General features: G+C 42.2%; 1 protein-coding gene across 1 annotated transcript in view; it reads left to right on the forward strand.

The window, feature by feature from the left end:
- Positions 1-19,643, forward strand: part of pnpla7b (patatin-like phospholipase domain containing 7b) — a 34,042-nt gene that overhangs the window by 10,238 nt on the left and 4,161 nt on the right. The window contains exons 11-27 of the mRNA XM_058070124.1: positions 303-383; positions 5,795-5,915; positions 5,994-6,071; positions 7,511-7,587; positions 8,762-8,911; positions 8,986-9,063; positions 10,251-10,456; positions 10,537-10,668; positions 13,041-13,164; positions 13,257-13,446; positions 16,139-16,288; positions 16,468-16,531; positions 16,731-16,899; positions 17,135-17,317; positions 17,437-17,555; positions 18,191-18,347; positions 18,456-18,572. Coding sequence (XP_057926107.1) covers positions 303-383; positions 5,795-5,915; positions 5,994-6,071; positions 7,511-7,587; positions 8,762-8,911; positions 8,986-9,063; positions 10,251-10,456; positions 10,537-10,668; positions 13,041-13,164; positions 13,257-13,446; positions 16,139-16,288; positions 16,468-16,531; positions 16,731-16,899; positions 17,135-17,317; positions 17,437-17,555; positions 18,191-18,347; positions 18,456-18,572 — 2,196 coding nt within the window. The remainder of the gene's footprint in view (positions 1-302; positions 384-5,794; positions 5,916-5,993; positions 6,072-7,510; positions 7,588-8,761; positions 8,912-8,985; positions 9,064-10,250; positions 10,457-10,536; positions 10,669-13,040; positions 13,165-13,256; positions 13,447-16,138; positions 16,289-16,467; positions 16,532-16,730; positions 16,900-17,134; positions 17,318-17,436; positions 17,556-18,190; positions 18,348-18,455; positions 18,573-19,643) is intronic.

The following is a 19,643-nucleotide window of genomic DNA, read 5'->3' on the forward strand; positions in this document are numbered from 1 at the left end:
ATCACAGCGACAGCTCAACTGAACTTTCCATCATACAACATACATACTTCACAGATGTCCAGATGTCCACAGATACCATCAAACATCAATGACAGAGCAGGGATGCAGGTGTATCACAAGCATTCCCTCTTTGCTGCCGGTGGGAGGGACAGGGGGTGTGGGTGTGCCGCGCTGCGCCGTTCTCCCAAAAATTGCAAAGTGAGCTGGCCATATCCTGTTGGCATGGAGTAGCCGCCCACGAAAAACAGAGCCCAAAGTGGAAGAAACAAGATGGAGTTTCTGACATATGCTTTCGTGTGTAGATCATCATGGTGCGCCTCCAGAGAGTCACCTTCCTCGCTTTGCACAACTACCTTGGCCTCACCACGGAACTCTTCAACACGGTACTCACACTTTTTCAGCCCGGAAGCTACTTTTAAAATAACCAAGTGCCAAAGATCTACCTTATAGGGCGGCACGGTGGTCGAGTGGTTAGCGCGCAGACCTCACAGCTAGGAGACCGGGGTTCAATTCCCACCCTCGGCCATCTCTGTGTGGAGTTTGCATGTTCTCCCCCCGTGCATGCGTGGGTTTTCTCCGGGTAATCCCGTTTCCTCCCACATTCCAAAAACATGCTAGGTTAATTAGCCACTCCAAATTGTCCATAGGTATGAATGTGAGTGTGAATGGTTGTTTGTCTATATGTGCCCTGTGATTGGCTGGCCACCAGTCCAGGGTGTACCCCGCCTCTCGCCCGAAGACAGCTGGTATGGGCTCCGGCACCCCCCCCGCGACCCTCGTGAGGAAAAGCGGTAGAAAATGAATGAATGTAATTAATATACTAATTACTAAGGATTAATATTTCACAGTTTCAAAGTTTACTGGTAATCAAAATAGTTGATATCATTCAATAATTCACAATTCAATTCAACATGACAATAAAGATAATTACACATCGTACTTTTAAAAATTTAAACATTTAAAAATAATTAAAAAAAATACTTAAACTATATTAGGAAAGCAGGAAGTGAACAAATGTAACAGTTACTGATTTCAAAAGTACGAGATAGAGGGGTAGGATTTAATAAGCTTTGCTTCTTCCTACTCCTTTCGGACATGTGGAACTGGGAACTGATTATGGGATGCACTCAATTGGAATCTGATGCATGTTCAAATGAAATAAAACCATTACCATTACCATAATTCCCCAGTAGTTGTTGTCAAGTCAAACCCTTGTCCTTGACTGTCTGTTGGCATTCCTAAAGGCACAGGAGTCTATATATGAGCAACTGGAGTTGCTAAGGGAGGAGGAGCCTCACAAAAGAGACCCCAGATCAGAGCAAAGATATGCCAGAACAAGACTGACCAAAGCAGGTGATGACCAGGTTGGCTGTATAGTCTGTGGGGATAGCAAGCACAGAAGAAAGCTGTACTTCTGTAAGCAATTCAGATCCCTCAAACTACCGGAGAAGAAAGGGGCAGTGCAAAGGCTTGGTGCATGCAGGAAGTGCCTTGAAGTTCATGACGACCCCTCAGATTGCAAGTCTGGATTCCTATGCAGAAACCAAGACTGCAGGAATCAACACGCAGCAGAACACCATTACTACCTTTGCCCGAATGCAGAAGTGAAGAGAGCCTCTGTCGATCAGAAAAGTAATGTCGGTCCTGTAGACGGAAAAGGCAGAAAGAGAAGCACGGAAGAACAAGAGGCATTCCTCAAGAAGCTTTCCCCTGACCTGGCAAAGCAGTGCAGGGATGTCTTTTCCAACAGCACATCCAAGGCCCTTAGTACTCTTAAATATACACCTACTCTTCTGACGGATTGTGGTTTGCGAGAGCTCCCAGTGTTAATGATGCTCCTTGAAGTCACCGCAAATGCGGGACAGTCAATTGGAACGCTTATCGATCTTGCCTCAGACACCAACTACATAACTCACAGAGCTGCCAGTCAACTAAACCTCCGAAGCGAGGACATCACCCTTGTTGTGCACGGCGTTGGAGGAATGAAAATTCATGTTGAAACAAAAAGATACCTCCTAAAAATCAGGGTCAACACCTCAAGAGGCACGGTCAAAGCACACCAGATGGTTTGCTACGGTTTGGACACGATTGCTGATGTTCATAAAACAGCAACCCCCAAACAACTGCAAAAGTTCTTCCCAGACACCTCACTCGAAGAATTGAGGAGACCCAAAGAAGTAAGCCTCCTTATAAGTCACCGAGAGGGTTCACTAGCACCGCAACAAGTCAGAGCTGTGGGAGACCTTGTATTGTGGGATGGACCTCTCGGAAAGACAGTTGGGGGAACTCATCCAGAACTCTTTGAAGACATTCACGTCGCTACCCACATGTCCAAGACACATTTCGCGCGGTCGATGAGGGCAGCCGCCATGAAGTACGAGGAGCTCGTTGGAGGGCCCCATAGAGAATCTCTGCTAAGCCAGAAGATGTCAAGAAGTTTAACAAGTAAACGAGATTTCCTAAACTGGTGGAAGTGGGACAGCATTGGTGCAGCTTGTGAACCGAAGTGTGGAGGCTGCCGCTGTGGAAACTGCCAACCAGGTGGCAAAGAAATGACTCTTGCGGAGGAAAGGGAACTGGAATTTGTGAAAGCAGGCCTCACCTACATCACAGGGGATGACCACAGCAAGGAACCCCACTGGCATGCCAAATATCCTTGGTTGGAAGACCCAGCCTCCTTACCGAACAACAAGAGCGCTGTTGAGGCCACCTTTCTCCGAACAGAGAAACAATTGGCAAAAGAACCAGAATGGAAGGCTGCGTATGCTGAACAAGTGCATGAGATGGTCGCCCGCAAAGCTGCGATGGAGTTGACCAGGGAAGAGATCCACGCTTGGACTGGGCCCATCTGGTATGTAAGCCATCTCGTTGCACCAAACCCCCACTCGGTAACAACCCCGGTAAGACTCGTCTGGAACAGCAGTCAGAAATTTAGGGGCAGGAGCCTAAATGACCTGCTGATGAAAGGCCCAGACGTTCTAAACCAAATCCGTGCTGTCCTCCTCAGATTCAGGTGTGGAGCCTATGCTGCTCTCGGAGACGTTAAAAAGATGTATAACTCCGTCTGGTTGGAGGACCAGGAAGTACACCTACATCGATTCCTTTGGCGTGACTCTGAAAAGGAGGAACTCAAGGAATACGCAATCACCCGAGTGAACATAGGCGACAAACCAGCTGGGTGTATCGCGCAACTAGCAATGCGTGAAACTGCCAACCTTCCCCCTTTCGCGCACCTCAAAGAGGAGCAGCAGGTAATCCACAAAGACAGCTATGTTGACGACATTCTCACCTCTCATAACGACCCCGAACAGCTGGGAGCCATCACGGCCAATGTGCAGAAGATCTTAAAAGCAGGAGGATTTGAGCTGAAGCCTTGGGCCTTCTCGGGTCAAAGTGGGAGGAAGGACATCCATGCTGGCACAGAGGCGAGCACTGTGGAGACCTTGGTGTTGCCAAATCAGATGCGAGACGACGACAACAAGGCACTTGGGTTGGGCTACCTGGTGGAGGAAGACGAACTGCACGTGATGATGGGCATCAACTTTTCAAAGAGGAGGAGAAAAATGAGACTCGGCCAAGACCTTCTCCCCGAGCAAATTAAAGCTGAGACACCAAACCCTCTGACCAGAAGAGAGCTGCTCAGCCAGGTGTCGAGCTTATATGACCCACTGGGCCTAGTCACGCCGGCTAAACAGAAAGGTGCCATTCTTGTACGGAGGGCATTCCAAGAGGCAAAAAATGACAGTTGCCCCGTCAAGCTGACATGGGACCTGGCACTCTCAGATTGTCTCAGACAAGACGCAGTCCATCTCTTTGAAGAATATTCAAGACTCAACAGGATCAAATTCCCCAGAGCACTAACTCCCCCCGGCGTGTCTGGGAAACCACTGACAATTACATTCTCTGATGGCAGTGAGCACACTTACGGAGCAGTACTCTACCTAAGGTGGGAGGCCAGGCATTGTCCAATCATTAGACTAGTGGAGTCCAAGGCCAAATTAACTCCCCTGGACCACAAAGGGGACGCTGTAAAGGCAGAGGTATGTGGAGCTGTATTCGCCTCACGCCTGAAAAAATACTTTGAACGGCACAGCAAGATTGAGGTCGGAAGGTGGTACCATTTGGTTGACAGCCAAACTGTCCTTGGAGCAATACAGAGGGAAAGCTACGGCTACCAAACATTCTTTGCCAACAGGATTGGAGAAATTCAAAACACGACGCAGATCCAAGATTGGTGGTGGATTCCGGGCTCACAAAACATTGCCGACATAATCACCAGAGGTGCCGGCCCAGAAGACCTGGACAAAGACTCAAGATGGCAGAACGGGCCAAGGTTTCTCAGCCTACCGGTCAACGAATGGCCAACAAAAACTGCGAAAGATCTGGCCTCAACTGCCAGAGAAAACATCCAAAAGATGCAAAGGAAGGCATTCGCTGCGATAACAAGATCCAGTAAAGAGAAGCAGGCGCAAGAACCAACCCAAAGGAAGGAAACCACCAGTCACTCAAGACCACCTGCGCCAGCGTCAATCCAGTTAGTGGAAATCAAGCGATTCAGCAGTTTGACCCGACTAGTAAAAACAGTTGCATGGATGTGGAGGGCCGCTAAGAGGTTCAGAGGACAGAATCCAGCAGCAGGCAGTCCAAAGTGGGAGGCAATCCCCTCAACAGGCGTCATCTCTGCAAAAGAGCGAGAGGATGCCCTAAGACGTGGATGTGAAGGTCTTCCCAAGCTACTGTGTCCCCCTCGTCAAGGCCAAGAGAACCCATCCGACCTGCGACGGACTGAGAGAGAAGATGCACAGCACCATTCTTCATCGGGATGTCAGGCGACTGGTGGTGATACTACCTGTGGAGGAACAGACTATTCCAACTGACCCGCAGCTAAATGTTTGACTTCAAAAAACTGGCGATCTCCCCGATGTCCCTTGGGTAGATCGAGTGGGAGGTGTCAAGTCAAACCCTTGTCCAAAATAATTTAGATAAGGCAGACAGGAAAAAAAAATAAATAAAAAGATAAATAAAAATAAAAAATACTTTTCATAGCCCTCATTAAGGGAATAATAAATTTTCGTTGCAATTAGCACCTTATTTTACTAAATTAAACACGGGAGATCAGGTGGGGAAAATCTAAACCGGAAGTGGAATCAGTTTTAAGCGCACCTGGGAGCCTGCATTAGGGCACTTCCTTTCTCAGCAGGTAAGGCTGCAGACAAGTGGTATCGAGAAGGTAGTCAGAACTGCACCCCAAACCTTGCGCAAACTGGAGCTACACAACGCTGAAGAGGCAGCCGGTTTTCACCTATGCGTGCCATGCACTATGCGTGCTATGTGCTATGTGCTACAACACTGCTGAGCTACACTACGCTGTGCTGTACTGTGCTGTACATTGTCACAACAAGACTTGTGCCTCACTAAATAAAACCCAAAACAGCAAAAGCATTGAGTGGATCCAGTCTTTCCTCAGTGTGGTTACTCGGACCCCCTTTTTCAAGTTCAGGGGATGCGCAAGGCTAGAAGGAACTTGACAGTTGTGTACATAACCCGATAGTATAGTCGATATTCAGTCAAAATAGCTACGTAATGTTCATGATATATATAGTTCATGTATTACTATATCCTAATAGCTAATATCTGCATTGAGTGTGTAAAGCAAGCCTATCATGGCCTATCATGGCCCATCATGGCCCATCATGGCCCATCATGGCCCATCATGGCCTATCATGGCCTATCATGGCCTATCATGGCCTATCATGGCCTATCATGGCCTATCATCCAATGTTGTGTGTGCCAGGACAGTCAAGCCATCTCTCTGGTGTCAGTAGCTAATGTGTTGGGAGAGGTTCATCCCCACAGAGGCTTCCGCAGGCAGCCCTCCCACTCTGATGAGTTGGCTTGTGATAAAACCGATCCAGGTAAGGGAAGACAAAATGATTTTTCTCAAATGTGTATACATATAATGACATCTTCGCTTTTTGACATTTTTCTAACAGAAAAGAGCATCCTCTCTGACACGCCAAGTTCAAAATACAAGAAGTCTCGCTCTCTCTCTACACCAACGGCTCTTTCAGGTCATTTTATTTCACTTCATTTTATACCAGTTTCCTGTTCCTGTTCTGAGCTGGAGTCTATCCTAGTTGACTTTGGGTTGGGTTGACTTTCAATCAGATTTTATCAGAGTTTATTAATTAACTCAGTTAGCAACTATGTTTGAAATTTGCCCAAATACATAATATCACAAAGTTATTGTCGTAAAATTGCAATAAAAAAAAAGCATAGTCTTGGTGGGTGTAACTGTGATAGTTAGCAAAGAACTACATAGTTAATAGCGATGATGACATCATATTCAGGCGACAGAGCTGACTTTGGCGAACTGATACGGACATTTTGTGATAAAAAATATATTCTGAAAACACATTGTACGTGCGCAGTGTATTAATAACACGACAACACACACTGCATATTCTACACCAGGGGTCTCAAACTCAATTTACTTGGGGGGGGGGCACTGGAGCTCGGGTCTGGGTGAGACTGGGCCGCATCAAAAAAACAAAACAAAAACACATTTATTAAAAACTTCGCCTTGGTTCCAATTTTCTACAATAAAAGCTCTGATAAAACATTCCACTGTTCTCAAATATCTTAATTTTTATTTTTCTACACAAAATAAGATGAAAAATAAATAAACAAATCAAGAATAAAGAAAATCAATCAATCAGTAATAAATAAATATAATAATAATAATAATAAAAGGGCAAATAATAAAAACTTAAGAAAGCACATATAGTTGGTGGGTAGACAAATGATTTTTTTCAGATTAAAATGAACAAAGCATTATTAGAGCCCTGTAGACATGACAAAACACGACTATAGTCACATTTATACTCTTTTTATTTACAACATATTGCGCAACTGCAGGGTCTTGAGACACATGCTAACTCGCAAACTAGAGAGCTAGCCACCTAAACGGTAGCCTTCAAGTTATTTCCTTTCAACTTAAATAGCCAAAAACTTACCACTTCCACACGGATAGGGAGGATAACTATTAACAGTTATTTAACCTTTAACATGAACATGAATCAAACGTAATAATTTTTTCTGGGTACATGATACCATACAGCATCCATATCAAACTTGCGCGGGCCGCACTGACATTAAACTTTCATATCAAGGCAGGGGCCTCAAACTAGTGTCCTGCGTGCCACATTTGGCCCGCGGGCCGCGTGTTTGAGACCCCTGTTCTACGCTAACTGTAAAATGTATGCAAACTGAGTCGACATTTGTGATTGGAATTGGACGTCCGCTTACCATGGCCTCCCTAAAAACCTCACCTCATTCCACTGATGGAAAATGTTGTTATGAAGGTAAGTCCAATAAACAAACCAAAGCCACTAGGATGATAAATGCCCATTGCTCAATGCTATTGTCACACAGATACAGATTAATACAGTGCAATACTACTATAAATACTACTAGTCCAACCCGAGATATGTTTGTGTGTGTCATGCAGGTGAAATGTGGCTGGATTTGAACAGAGTTTACGAACGTGCTAGAATTGCTACGGATGAAGTCGGTGGTCCTGTGAAGGTAATTTATTTATTTATTTTTTTTGGCAGCTTCAATCTCCTACATTGGTCTTCACAAAGCCCTGACCTCAACCCCATTGAACATTTGTGGGTTATGTGTGGAGTGTGTGCTGGGAAAGCAATCAATTGAGCCAATTATATATATATGTGGTATCAAATTATGGAATGTATTGAGTAAGGACCTCAAACAATGCACGACGATGAGCCAATTCAAGAAACAATACAAGCAAAAAAATAAATAAATAAATAAAAAACCTTACACCATATTAGGAAAGCAGGAAGTGAACAAATGTAACAGTTACCGATTGTACAGTTACTGAAATCTTGTGAGTAGTACATATAACCATAAAAGTACAAATATTCCAAAATATTCCATGATGTGCTATATATATCACTATATTGACACTTACTATGGTACCCATTATGGCATTGTATGCTCATATCACCGAGTACTTCGGTACAGGACAAAAATAAAATAAAATTAATTTTTTTTTTTAATTCATATTTCACAGTTTCAAAGTTTACTGGTAATCAAAATAGATGATATCATTCAATAATTCACAATTCAATTCAACATGGCAATAAAGATAATTACACATCGTACTTCGGTATGGGACAAAAAATTTTAAAAATTATAAAAAAAAAAAAAAACTTAAACTATATTAGGAAAGCAGGAAGTGGACAAATGTAACAGTTAGTGATTGTAAAAGTACCAGATGGAGGGGTAGGATTTAATAAGCTTTGCTTCTTCCTACTCCTTTTGGACATGTGGAACTGGGAACTGATTATGGGATGCACTCAATTGGAATCTGATGCATGTTTAAATGAAATTAAATCATTACTATTACCAATTATACCTAGAAGGTATAATCGTCAAATATTATGTCATTTATCCGAATATTAGTTGCTCTGGTATGTATATCTTTCAGTTTGTTTGTATGTGTCAATTAAAATAAAACTGTGTACATTAGAGACAATACAAAATAAATTAGTACATCAATATTTTTGTCTTCCCATATGAGTGCATGTAAGTTTATGGCTGTAAATACATAACTTTTTTTTATTGCATACAAGGTAAGATGAATACAAATATGTGTAATTCAAGTATAAAATAGGCTACTGTACCAGTTCTGAAATATCATACTTGTAATTAATTCAGTCTGTGTTCTTTGCAGTCAATTCTGAAGAAGAGCGTAACAATGCAGCAGACTCCTTCTGCAGTCCATCACTATGGTGACGCCGGAGGCGGGAAAGACCACCATAATAAAGTCAACGCCATTTTCCAAGCCGCCAAAAAGGACCTGCTACAAGTCATTCAGCTGCAGGTAGCACGTGAATGTAATGTTAGATACAGACAGGAGACTCGGTATTTATTCAGATCTATGTTCAACTTGGTCAGGATCCCAGTCTCCTGGAGGGCCGGGTGACTCTTCGCCAAGTGAAAGCCAATTCTGTTGTGGCCCACCAAGGAGACCAGGTACTGATGAACCCACGGTAGCAGTACTGTCATACTGCAAGGTTATCTAAGATAATACAGTACTTGGTCTTGTCATGGTCGATGGTTTGAAACCGCCTGTAATTTTGATCCCGAGCCCTTCTGCTAGCTTAATGTTGACATTTGCAACATTAAGCTTGCATTTAATGCAGTTATAAAATCCTGTTTTTATCATCTTCGGCTTTTATCTAAAATTAAATCTTTTTTATCTTTGCAACACTTTGAGCAAGTCATGCACGCTTTTATTTCATCACGTCTGGACTACCGTAATGCACTTTACTCCGGAATTAGCCAAAAGTCTCTCTCCCGCTTACAGTTAGTCCGGAACTCTGCGGCACGGCTTTTAACAGGAACCAAAAAGGGGGAGCACATCGCCCCAATTCTGGCCTCCCTTCATTGGTTGCCTGTTCGTTTTAGGATTGATTTTAAGATTTTATTGTTTGTTTTTAAGGCGTTGAATGTGCTGGCCCCGAAATACATCTCGGACCTCATCCAAGTTTACTCTCCAGCTCGGTCACTGAGGTCCGAGGGCCAGCTCCAACTTGTGGTGCCCAAGACGAGACTTAAGACCAGGGGGGACCAAGCCTTTTCTGTGGTCGGCCCCAAACTATGGAAGTCTCTGCCCTCCCAAGTAAAAAAGGCCCCCAATAAGTCTCGTCTTAAAACCCACTTTTATTCTCTGGCTTTTAACTCAGAGTGAGTCGTATGGTCCTGTGTCTTTTAGTTCTTTGTTTTTATTGTAATTGGTTCTATTTTTTTTATACTTTTATTGCTTTGTTTCTTGTTTTTAATATTTTAATATCTATTTTATTATTATTTTTTTTATTATTTTATTTCTTAAATGCTCTTTTAGTTTTGGATTATTACTTTTTATTTTTACTCGTCTGTGCAGCACTTTGGAAACTCTGTTTTATAAAATGTGCTATATAAATAAAGTGGATTGGATTGGATTGGATTTGACGTCCATACCCAGATCAGTTGACAGTATAGAGTTGCTCCACAGTTTTGAAAACCATACTACTACTACTCCTGAATCCGATAGTTGACGTGATGTCCTGTCAATCAACCACCTATTTTCTGAGAAAAAGAAATACATATTCAAAATATATTTTTCATGCATTTTCTGAAATTTAGACTTTCATAATTGTTTTCCTTTCTTCCACCTCCAGGACGTGAGCGTGGCATTTGTCATTTCAGGTTTGCTCCACGTTTACCAGCGCGTCATCGACCGAGAGGAGGAGACACTGCTTTTTGTCACCCACCCGGGTGAGATGGTTGGTCACCTTGCTGTGCTCACAGGGGAACCTCTTATCTTCAGCGTTCACGCTCACAGAGACTGCACCTTCTTGTCCATATCGAAGGCTCACTTTTACGAGTAGGACCAATCACTTGTATGTACCACAGCATTTATATTTTATCTGTTGCTTTAATTTGCGGCCTATTTTAACTTTGCAGGATCATGCGTGAGGAGCCGAGGGTGGTGTTGAACGTCGCTCACACTGTGGTGAGGAGAGTGTCGCCTTTTGTCAGGCAGATTGACTTTGCTTTGGACTGGATGGCTGTGGAGGCTGGCCGTGCTGTGTACAGGTACTCTACGTCAGTGTTTTTCAACCTTTTTCAGGGCTCGACAATAACGATATACCGATGGTCCGGGGCAAGTTAAAACAAAATTCAGGCACGTAAATCGAATCAGTGATATTCTCGTCGGGCAAGTGCACTTTGGCAAGAGTTTTTTTAAAAGCAGTTCTTGTTGGGTGTTGGTAAAACACGGACTGCGTAATTCCGGTGGTAATTTGCAAACCGATCCTTACAAATCTTGAAATGGACCAATCAGAATCGTTTATTTAGACCGCGGTCCGCGTTTTACCCACACCTGTTCTTGTTTGCGATCAACCAATCAGCGATCGTTTGACTACAAAAACATCCATCATGGCGTCCCTGCTAGCATGGTCTAATTCTTCAACAACTTCTGAAGGAAAACACCAAAAAGTGATGAAACAGTGCCTCCTAAACGAGTATTTTATTAGCGGCATCAAATCAAATGATGGCACAGGTGAGTGAATCACATCGAATCACCCAATAACTTGTGTTGTCATTTATTATTTAATAAGCACAATGTTTATTCAATCATGAATGTACTTTTATTTATCAAGGCAAAGTGCCGAGAAGTCTCTTGACAATCCAGATTTCCATGCAACGTTGTGATCTATGTAGGAAAACAACCACAAAAATTAATAATAATTAAATTTTTATTTGAGATTCTCATGTGATGCCACAAAAATTAGATGATACCATTATGGCAGTTTTTTCATTTTACATGGGGCAAGTTTGGGCAAGTAGTTCTCACCTTAAGGATTCCCCATGGGCAAGACATTTTTGTTTTTAATGTAGAGCCCTGCTTTTTTGAGCCACGGCACGTTTTTTTTTTTACATTGGAAAAATCTTGTGGCACACCACTAACCAAAAATGTTACAAAATGTCACCACGACATCAATAAGTCTATGGGAGGAACAAGGTAGGTGTTGCCACACGGACCAATATTACATTGCTATGCCGGTCTTTACACCACAGACACTCCACAGTAGCCACGTTTTTACATCACCACTTTTTCTCTTTCCCAATGACCTTTCAGGAAACAATGGTATCCATAGAAAGGAATATTCCAATCTCTTGTCTACATGCGCCGTGAAAATCAAACAGAATACTCAATAAGGCATGCCCAGTAAAACGAAAACATCAACATCACGTGATACCGACTTCCTGGAGTTTTTCTTTCACTTGTTGGAATAACTCCGTATTGCCAGTTTTTCGTCTGTCCGGTCTTGAAATTTAGTTTGAATCAAAAACAAACTTTGCTTAGCAGTCCAGTGCCAATTGCTGGCCTCCATTTTTAAAAGTGAAGAACGTCTGGATCTGCGTGTTACGTCATATCTGAGCATACGCTGAAAGAACGCACCCGGGATCAATTTAAACAGGAAAAGATCAAATTCAATCTCGCTAATATTTTATAATTAAACTCGGGACATGTTTTATATAGATATATATTTTCTTTTTTTAATAAAACTGCACTTATAGTATCTTAAAGTATAGAAGGGTTTAGATTCTGTTCCACAGATGGCGCTAATGCACACCAAAGCTGCTTGCCAACCGCCAATAAACAACAGAAGAAGAAGAAGAACGCAGTCTGACAAATTTCCGTTTGAGCGGGTACAAGATACCTCAATCGGATTGGTTAAAGGAATATTCCATCCCTGTTCAATTCTTTCCGTTTGAGCAAATATACCAAATGCAATTGGAATATTTGGGTCCATGTATACTATTGACATAATATTTGCAAATGATGATTAATCATTCATTCATTCATTTTCTACCGCTTTTTCCTCACGAGGGTCGTGGGGGGTGCTGGAGCCTATCCCAGCTGTCTTCGGGCGAGAGGCGGGGTACACCCTGGACTGGTGGCCAGCCAATCACAGGGCACATATAGACAAACAACCATTCACACTCACATTCATACCTATGGACAATTTGGAGTCACCAATTAACCTAGCATGTTTTTGGAATGTGGGAGGAAACCGGAGTACCCGGAGAAAACCCACGCATGCACGGGGAGAACATGCAAACTCCACACAGAGATGCCCGAGGGTGGAATTGAACCCTGGTCTCCTAGCTGTGAGGTCTGCGCGCTAACCACCAGACCGCCGTGCCGCGATGATTAATCAATGTTAACTATAAAAAGTGATATTGGATAATTCCTCACGGCACACCTGACGATTTCTAAAGGTACACTAGTGGTTGAAAATCACTGCTCTACATAACCATCAGATGGTTAGACCATAGACCTGCCTCAGACTGGAGCGGACTACAAGACCATAAGCAACATTGAATAAAACTAGCATGAAAGATGCTTTTCGTGATGGTGGAATTACGCTAAATGATCTTTTTTTTTTTCAAATCTGCAGGCAGGGAGACAAGTCTGATAGCACCTTCATCGTCCTCAGTGGCCGACTGCGCTCTGTCATCGCAAAGGATGATGGGAAGAAGGAACTTGCAGGAGAGTACGGTCGGGGGGATTTCATTGGTGTGGTGAGTGTTGACAAATCCTCCGTTATTGTCATCGTGTCGAACAATAAGTGAGTAATAAAATGGAAAACATTTGCTCAATTGTGTCCCACCAGGTCGAGGCTCTGACCCGCATGAACCGAGCCACGACGGTCCACGCCGTCAGGGACTCCGAGCTGGCCAAGCTGCCTGAAGGAGCTCTCAAGTCCATTAAAAGGAGGTACCCTCAGGTCGTCACCAGGCTCATTCATCTGCTGGGGCAGAAGATCTTGGGCAACATGCAGCAGGTCAATGGACCCCTGGCTGGTAAATTCACCACTCATACCTTCCGTTGTAGGACCGGGGTTCACAAAAACCTTCCATACACTAATGAATGAAAATTGACTGAAAATGTATAGGGCTGTTTGGTGGCCAAGTGGTTAGTGGCAGGCCACACAGCTAGGAGACCCGAGTTCAATTCCACCCTCGGCCATCTCTTGCATGTTCTCCCGTGCATGCGTGGGTTTTCTCCGGGTACTCCGGTTTCCTCCCACATTCCAAAAACATGCTAGGTTAATTGGCCATTCATAGGTATGAATGTGAGTGTGAATGGTTGTTTGTCTATATGTGCCCTGTGATTGGCTGGTGACCAAAAAACAGCTGGGATAGGCTCCAGCACCCCCAGCAACCCTCATGAGGATAACGAGTAGAAAATGAATGAATGAAAATGTATACAGTGGAACCTTGGTTAGTGTAGTTGGTTACCTTGGTTAGTGTTAGTGTAGTGGTTATTTGTCTATATGTGCTCTGTGATTGGCTGGTGACCAAAAAACAGCTGGGATAGGCTCCAGCACCCCCAGCAACCCTCGTGAGGATAACCAGTAGAAAAAGAATTATTAAAAATGTATACAGTGGAACCTTGGTTAGTGTAGTTGGTTACCTTGGTTAGTGTTAGTGTAGTGGTTGTTTGTCTATATGTGCCCTGTGATTGGCTGGCGACCAAAAAACAGCTGGGATAGGCTCCAGCACCCCCAGCAACCCTCGTGAGGATAACCAGTAGAAAATAAATGAATGAAAATGTATACCGTGGAACCTTGGTTAGTGTAGTTGGTTACCTTGGTTAGTGTTAGTGTAGTGGTTGTTTGTCTATATGTGCCCTGTGATTGGCTGGTGACCAAAAAACAGCTGGGATAGGCTCCAGCACCCCCAGCAACCCTCATGAGGATAACCAATAGAAAATAAATGAATGAAAATGTATACAGTGGAACCTTGGTTAGTGTAGTTGGTTACCTTGGTTAGTGTTAGTGTAGTGGTTGTTTGTCTATATGTGCCCTGTGATTGGCTGGTGACCAAAAAACAGCTGGGATAGGCTCCAGCACCCCTAGCAACCCTCGCGAGGATAACCAGTAGAAAAATAATTATTAAAAATGTATACAGTGGAACCTTGGTTAGTGTAGTTGGTTACCTTGGTTAGTGTTAGTGTAGTGGTTGTTTGTCTATATTTGCCCTGTGATTGGCTGGTGACCAAAAAACAGCTGGGATAGGCTCCAGCACCCCTAGCAACCCTCGCGAGGATAACCAGTAGAAAAATAATTATTAAAAATGTATACAGTGGAACCTTGGTTAGTGTAGTTGGTTACCTTGGTTAGTGTTAGTGTAGTGGTTGTTTGTCTATATTTGCCCTGTGATTGGCTGGTGACCAAAAAACAGCTGGGATAGGCTCCAGCACCCCTAGCAACCCTCGTGAGGATAACCAGTAGAAAATGAATGAATGAAAATGTATACAGTGGAACCTTGGTTAGTGTACACCTTTTTGGTTTAAATTTTGCCATGGTGTGCGTACAGTTTTTTTAGTTAGCATACAATATGATGCACTTCTTGTCATGTTAGTGATACACCGTGTGAGTCTGACTGTCTTCTTAATGTATTTTTAATGTATTTATATTTAATGTTCTTGCTAGCCGCACATTAGCTTAATACATGGAACCAGGAACCTCAAGTCAGTTTTATCGCCCGTTTATGATGTCATCAGCAGTTGACTCTGTAGTGCTTTGCTAATTAACACAGTTACGCCACACATGTCTTTTCTTGTGTTTGATTCTGTTACAGTATGTTTCAGATAGCGTCACTAACCAATTACACTAACCAAGGTTCCGCTGTAGTTAGTCAGTGGCTGACACAGCAGCTAGAATCTCTAAGCCGGACGTAATTTATGTCCTAATTAAACATTACTGTCTAAAATATGCCGTTTTTCAATCCACATACAGTAGGTATTATATATTTATAGTTGCACATTGATGATTTTGATGTTGTCGTGGCTGATGCAACCCGACTTGGATAACCACCAGTATGCCCCGCCCCGCTTTTACTCATGTTTTAACTGTGTATTAACCAATGAATTTTGTATTTTGGTGTGTCTTCTATTTTGTTTACTTGCTTTTATTCAACTCCATTCTTCTGTAAAGTGTCTTTGAGTATTTTGAAAAGCGCAATACAAATAAAATGTATTATTATTATTATTATTCGGCACGGCGGTCTGGTGGTTAGTGCGCAGACCTCACAGCTAGGAGACCAGGGTTCGGTCCCCGCCCTCGGCCATCTCTGTGTGGAGTTTGCATGTTCTCCCCCCGTGCATGCGTGGGTTTTCTCCGGGTACTCCGGTTTCCTCCCACATTCCAAAAACATGCTAGGTTAATTGGCCACTCCAAATTGTCCATAGGTATGAATGCGAGTGTGAATGGTTGTTTGTCTATATGTGCCCTGTGATTGGCTGGCGACCAGTCCAGCCCGAAGACAGCTGGGATAGGCTCCAGCACCCCCCGCGACCCTCGTGAGGAAAAAGCGGTAGAAAATGAATGAATGAATTATTATTATTATTATTATGTAGTCTGCCTTTTGCGGGAATAGACTACAGTAAAAAAAAATGGAAGCATGGACGCAAATACGATGAAATAGTGTGATGATCCTTTTGTCATCTATTGTATCAAATCGAAATCTCATGTGACTTTGTACTCCGTAGCTCAAAGTTTGGCCCTCCACACCACCAACAGTAAATGGGATGCCGGGAATCCTGCGGCCAACCTTTCCACTGTGACCATCCTTCCCGTGTCTGACGACGTTCCTCTCACCGCCTTCACTTTGGAGCTGCAACATGCGCTCAGTGGCATCGGTACGCTCGTACGACATACCTGCACACAAGTCATATATTGATATTTTTCCAAGATTTGGTTCACGTTTTTAGTTTGCTATATTTTACTGTACAAATTTGGCTACTGCAGGGGGGGGGGCCTGGGGGGTCTGAAATTGCTTTTTTTTTCAAATGGAAGATCAAGATTTGTATTCCTGTAGGGCCAACTCTCCTGCTGACAAGTGACATCATTAAACAGCGCCTGGGCTCAGCTGCTTTGGACAGGTGAGGTTTAGATGTGGGTCACATGGGTACGCTAGTTGCCATGTGACAAAGAAATACACAATACTCGTTTGAGCAGCATTATGAAATTGTTGTGTCGAAATAGAATTGACGTTTTAATATTTGGTGTATATAAATACAATACAACATGTCATCCCAGTCAACTTTATTGTTATGACGTATCGTCGTTCTCCTTTTCAAGTGTCCACGAGTACCGGTTGTCCAGTTGGCTCGGCCAGCAGGAAGACATCCACCGCATCGTCCTCTACCAGTCGGATTGTGGTCTCACGCCGTGGACACAGCGCTGCATCCGACAGGCTGATTGCATCATCATCGTGGGGCTGGGAGAAAACGAGCCCACCGTGGGAGAGGTCAGTTCAAGCGCTCCTAATCAAAATTTTAAAACCAGTTAAAAAAATAAGTAAGTAATTTACTGCAAACAACTATTTAACTGAAATTTTTTGTTTTTAAACTTTTTGTTCTTGCGATGCCGTATGATGGTTATTGGATTAACAAACTTCATTTGGGAGTATAAATCCAATCGGATCCTCCGGCTCAGGGCCAGTGCCCATTTATTTGGGTCTACCGTTTGTCTTTTTCCTGTAGTTGGAGCGAATGTTGGAGAGCAGTGCTGTTCGAGCCCAGAAGCAGCTGGTTCTGCTGCACAAGGAGGACGGTCCTCCACCCAAAGGGACGACTGAGTGGCTGAACATGCGGAGCTGGATCTCCCGACACCATCACCTCTCCTGCCCTCGCAGAGTGTTCTCAAAGAGGAGCTTACCTAAGCTGGTACTGCAAGTACACAATCCCACACTTTTATTCTGCTACTTGATATCAATTAGGGAACATGGATTCTTAGTACTATCATACAAAATGGCGCGTGTGTTTTGTTTTTTTTGTCACTATAGAGAGAGCTGTATCAACGTTTGTTCCAAAAGTGTCCAGATCGTCACTCAGACTTCTCACGCTTGGCCAGAATTCTAACTGGAAACTGCATTGCTCTCGTGCTGGGTGGAGGGGGGGCCAGGTACGCTGTCTTTTGACTTTTGATACTGGTAATCTAATACTGGTAATGGTTTTATTTCATTTGAACATGCATCAGATTCCAATTGAGTGCATCCCATAATCAGTTCCCAGTTCCACATGTCCAAAAGGAGTAGGAAGAAGCAAAGCTTATTAAATCCTACCCCTCCATCTGGTACTTTTACAATCAGTAACTGTTACATTTGTTCACTTCCTGCTTTCTGATATAATTTTTTTTAATTTTTCATATTTTTTAATATATTTTATATTTTTTACAATTTTATATTTTTAGAATTTTATATATTTTTTATATTTGTTATATTTGTTACATTTGTTCACTTCCTGCTTTCCTAATATAGTTTAAGTTAATTTTTAATTTTTAATTTTTAATTTTTAATTTTTAATTTTTAATTTTTAATTTTTAATTTTTAATTTTTAATTTTTAATTTTTAATTTTTAATTTTTTATTTTTTATTTTTTATTTTTTATTTTTTATTTTTTATTTTTTATTTTTTATTTTTTATTTTTTATTTATTTCTTTAAATTATATTTTTGTCAGACAATTTAACGATGCATTCGGTATCACTGAATCACTTCATCATCAGTAAGTTTACTCTTCACCGATGGCGTCCTTTTCAGGGGTTGCTCCCAGGTTGGCATTATTCGTGCACTGAACGAGGCAGGGATCCCTGTGGACATTGTGGGCGGCACCTCCATCGGTTCCTTCATGGGAGCGTTGTACGCTGAGGAGAAGAACAACAGTCGAATGAGAGTTCGGGCCCGCCAATGGGCCATGGTATGATGACAATATTTGCTATTGTTTTGGCCTTCATGTATTTTTCCCAACTATTTGTTATTCTTTTCTTGTTCCCTACAACGTCTACTTGTTGGGCATCTTTTTCAGGATATGACATCTGTCTTTAAGAAGATTGTGGACCTGACCTACCCTGTCACTTCCATGTTTTCTGGGGCTTCCTTCAACTCTGGCATTAGATCTGTTTTCAAAGGCAAGCAGATCGAGGTATGTTGAGGATATAAGGCAGGGGTCTCAAACACACGGCCCGCGGGCCAAATGTGGCCCGCAGGACACTAATTTGAGGCCCCTGCCTTGATATGAAAGTTTACTGATTGATTGATTTTCTTAATTCTTGATTTGTTTATTTTTTTTCATCTTATTTTGTGTAGAAAAATAAAAAGTAAGATATTTGAGAACAGTGGAATGTTTTATCAGAGCTTTTCTTGTAGAAAATTAGAACCAAAGCAAAGTTTTAAAAGTTGTTTTTTTTAATAAATGCGTTTTTTTGTTTGTTCGTTTTTTTGGAAAACCTGATGCGGGCCAGTCTCACCCAGATCCGAGCTCCAGTGGCTCCCAAATGTGGCCCGCAGGACACTAGTTTGAGGCCCCCGCCTTGATATGAAAGTTTAATGTTAGCGCGGCCCGCGCAAGTTTGATATGGATGCTGTATGGTATCATGTACCCAGAAAAAATTATTACGTTTGATTCATGTTCATGTTAAAGGTTAAATAACTGTTAATAGTTATCCTCCCTATCCGTGTGGAAGTGGTAAGTTTTTGGCTATTTAAGTTGAAAGGAAATAACTTGAAGGCTACCGTTTAGGTCGCTAGCTCTCTAGTTTGCGAGTTAGCATGTGTCTCAAGACCCTGCAGTTGCGCAATATGTTGTAAATAAAAAGAGTATAAATGTGACTATAGTCGTGTTTTGTCATGTCTACAGGGCTCTAATAATGCTTTGTTCATTTTAATATGAAAAAAATCATTTGTCTACCCACCAACTATATGTGCTTTCTTAAGTTTTTATTATTTGCCCTTTTATTATTATTATTATATTTATTTATTTATTACTGATTGATTGATTTTCTTTATTCTTGATTTGTTTATTTACTGTTTTATTATTATTATTATATTTATTTATTTATTACTGATTTTCTTTATTCTTGATTTGTTTATTTATTTTTCATCTTATTTTGTGTAGAAAAATAAAAAATAAGATATTTGAGAACAGTGGAATGTTTTATCAGAGCTTTTATTGTAGAAAATTAGAACCAAAGCGAAGTTTTTAAAATTTTTTTGT

This window comes from Doryrhamphus excisus, chromosome 4 (assembly GCF_030265055.1).
Source record: "Doryrhamphus excisus isolate RoL2022-K1 chromosome 4, RoL_Dexc_1.0, whole genome shotgun sequence".
Lineage (NCBI taxonomy): Eukaryota > Metazoa > Chordata > Actinopteri > Syngnathiformes > Syngnathidae > Doryrhamphus > Doryrhamphus excisus.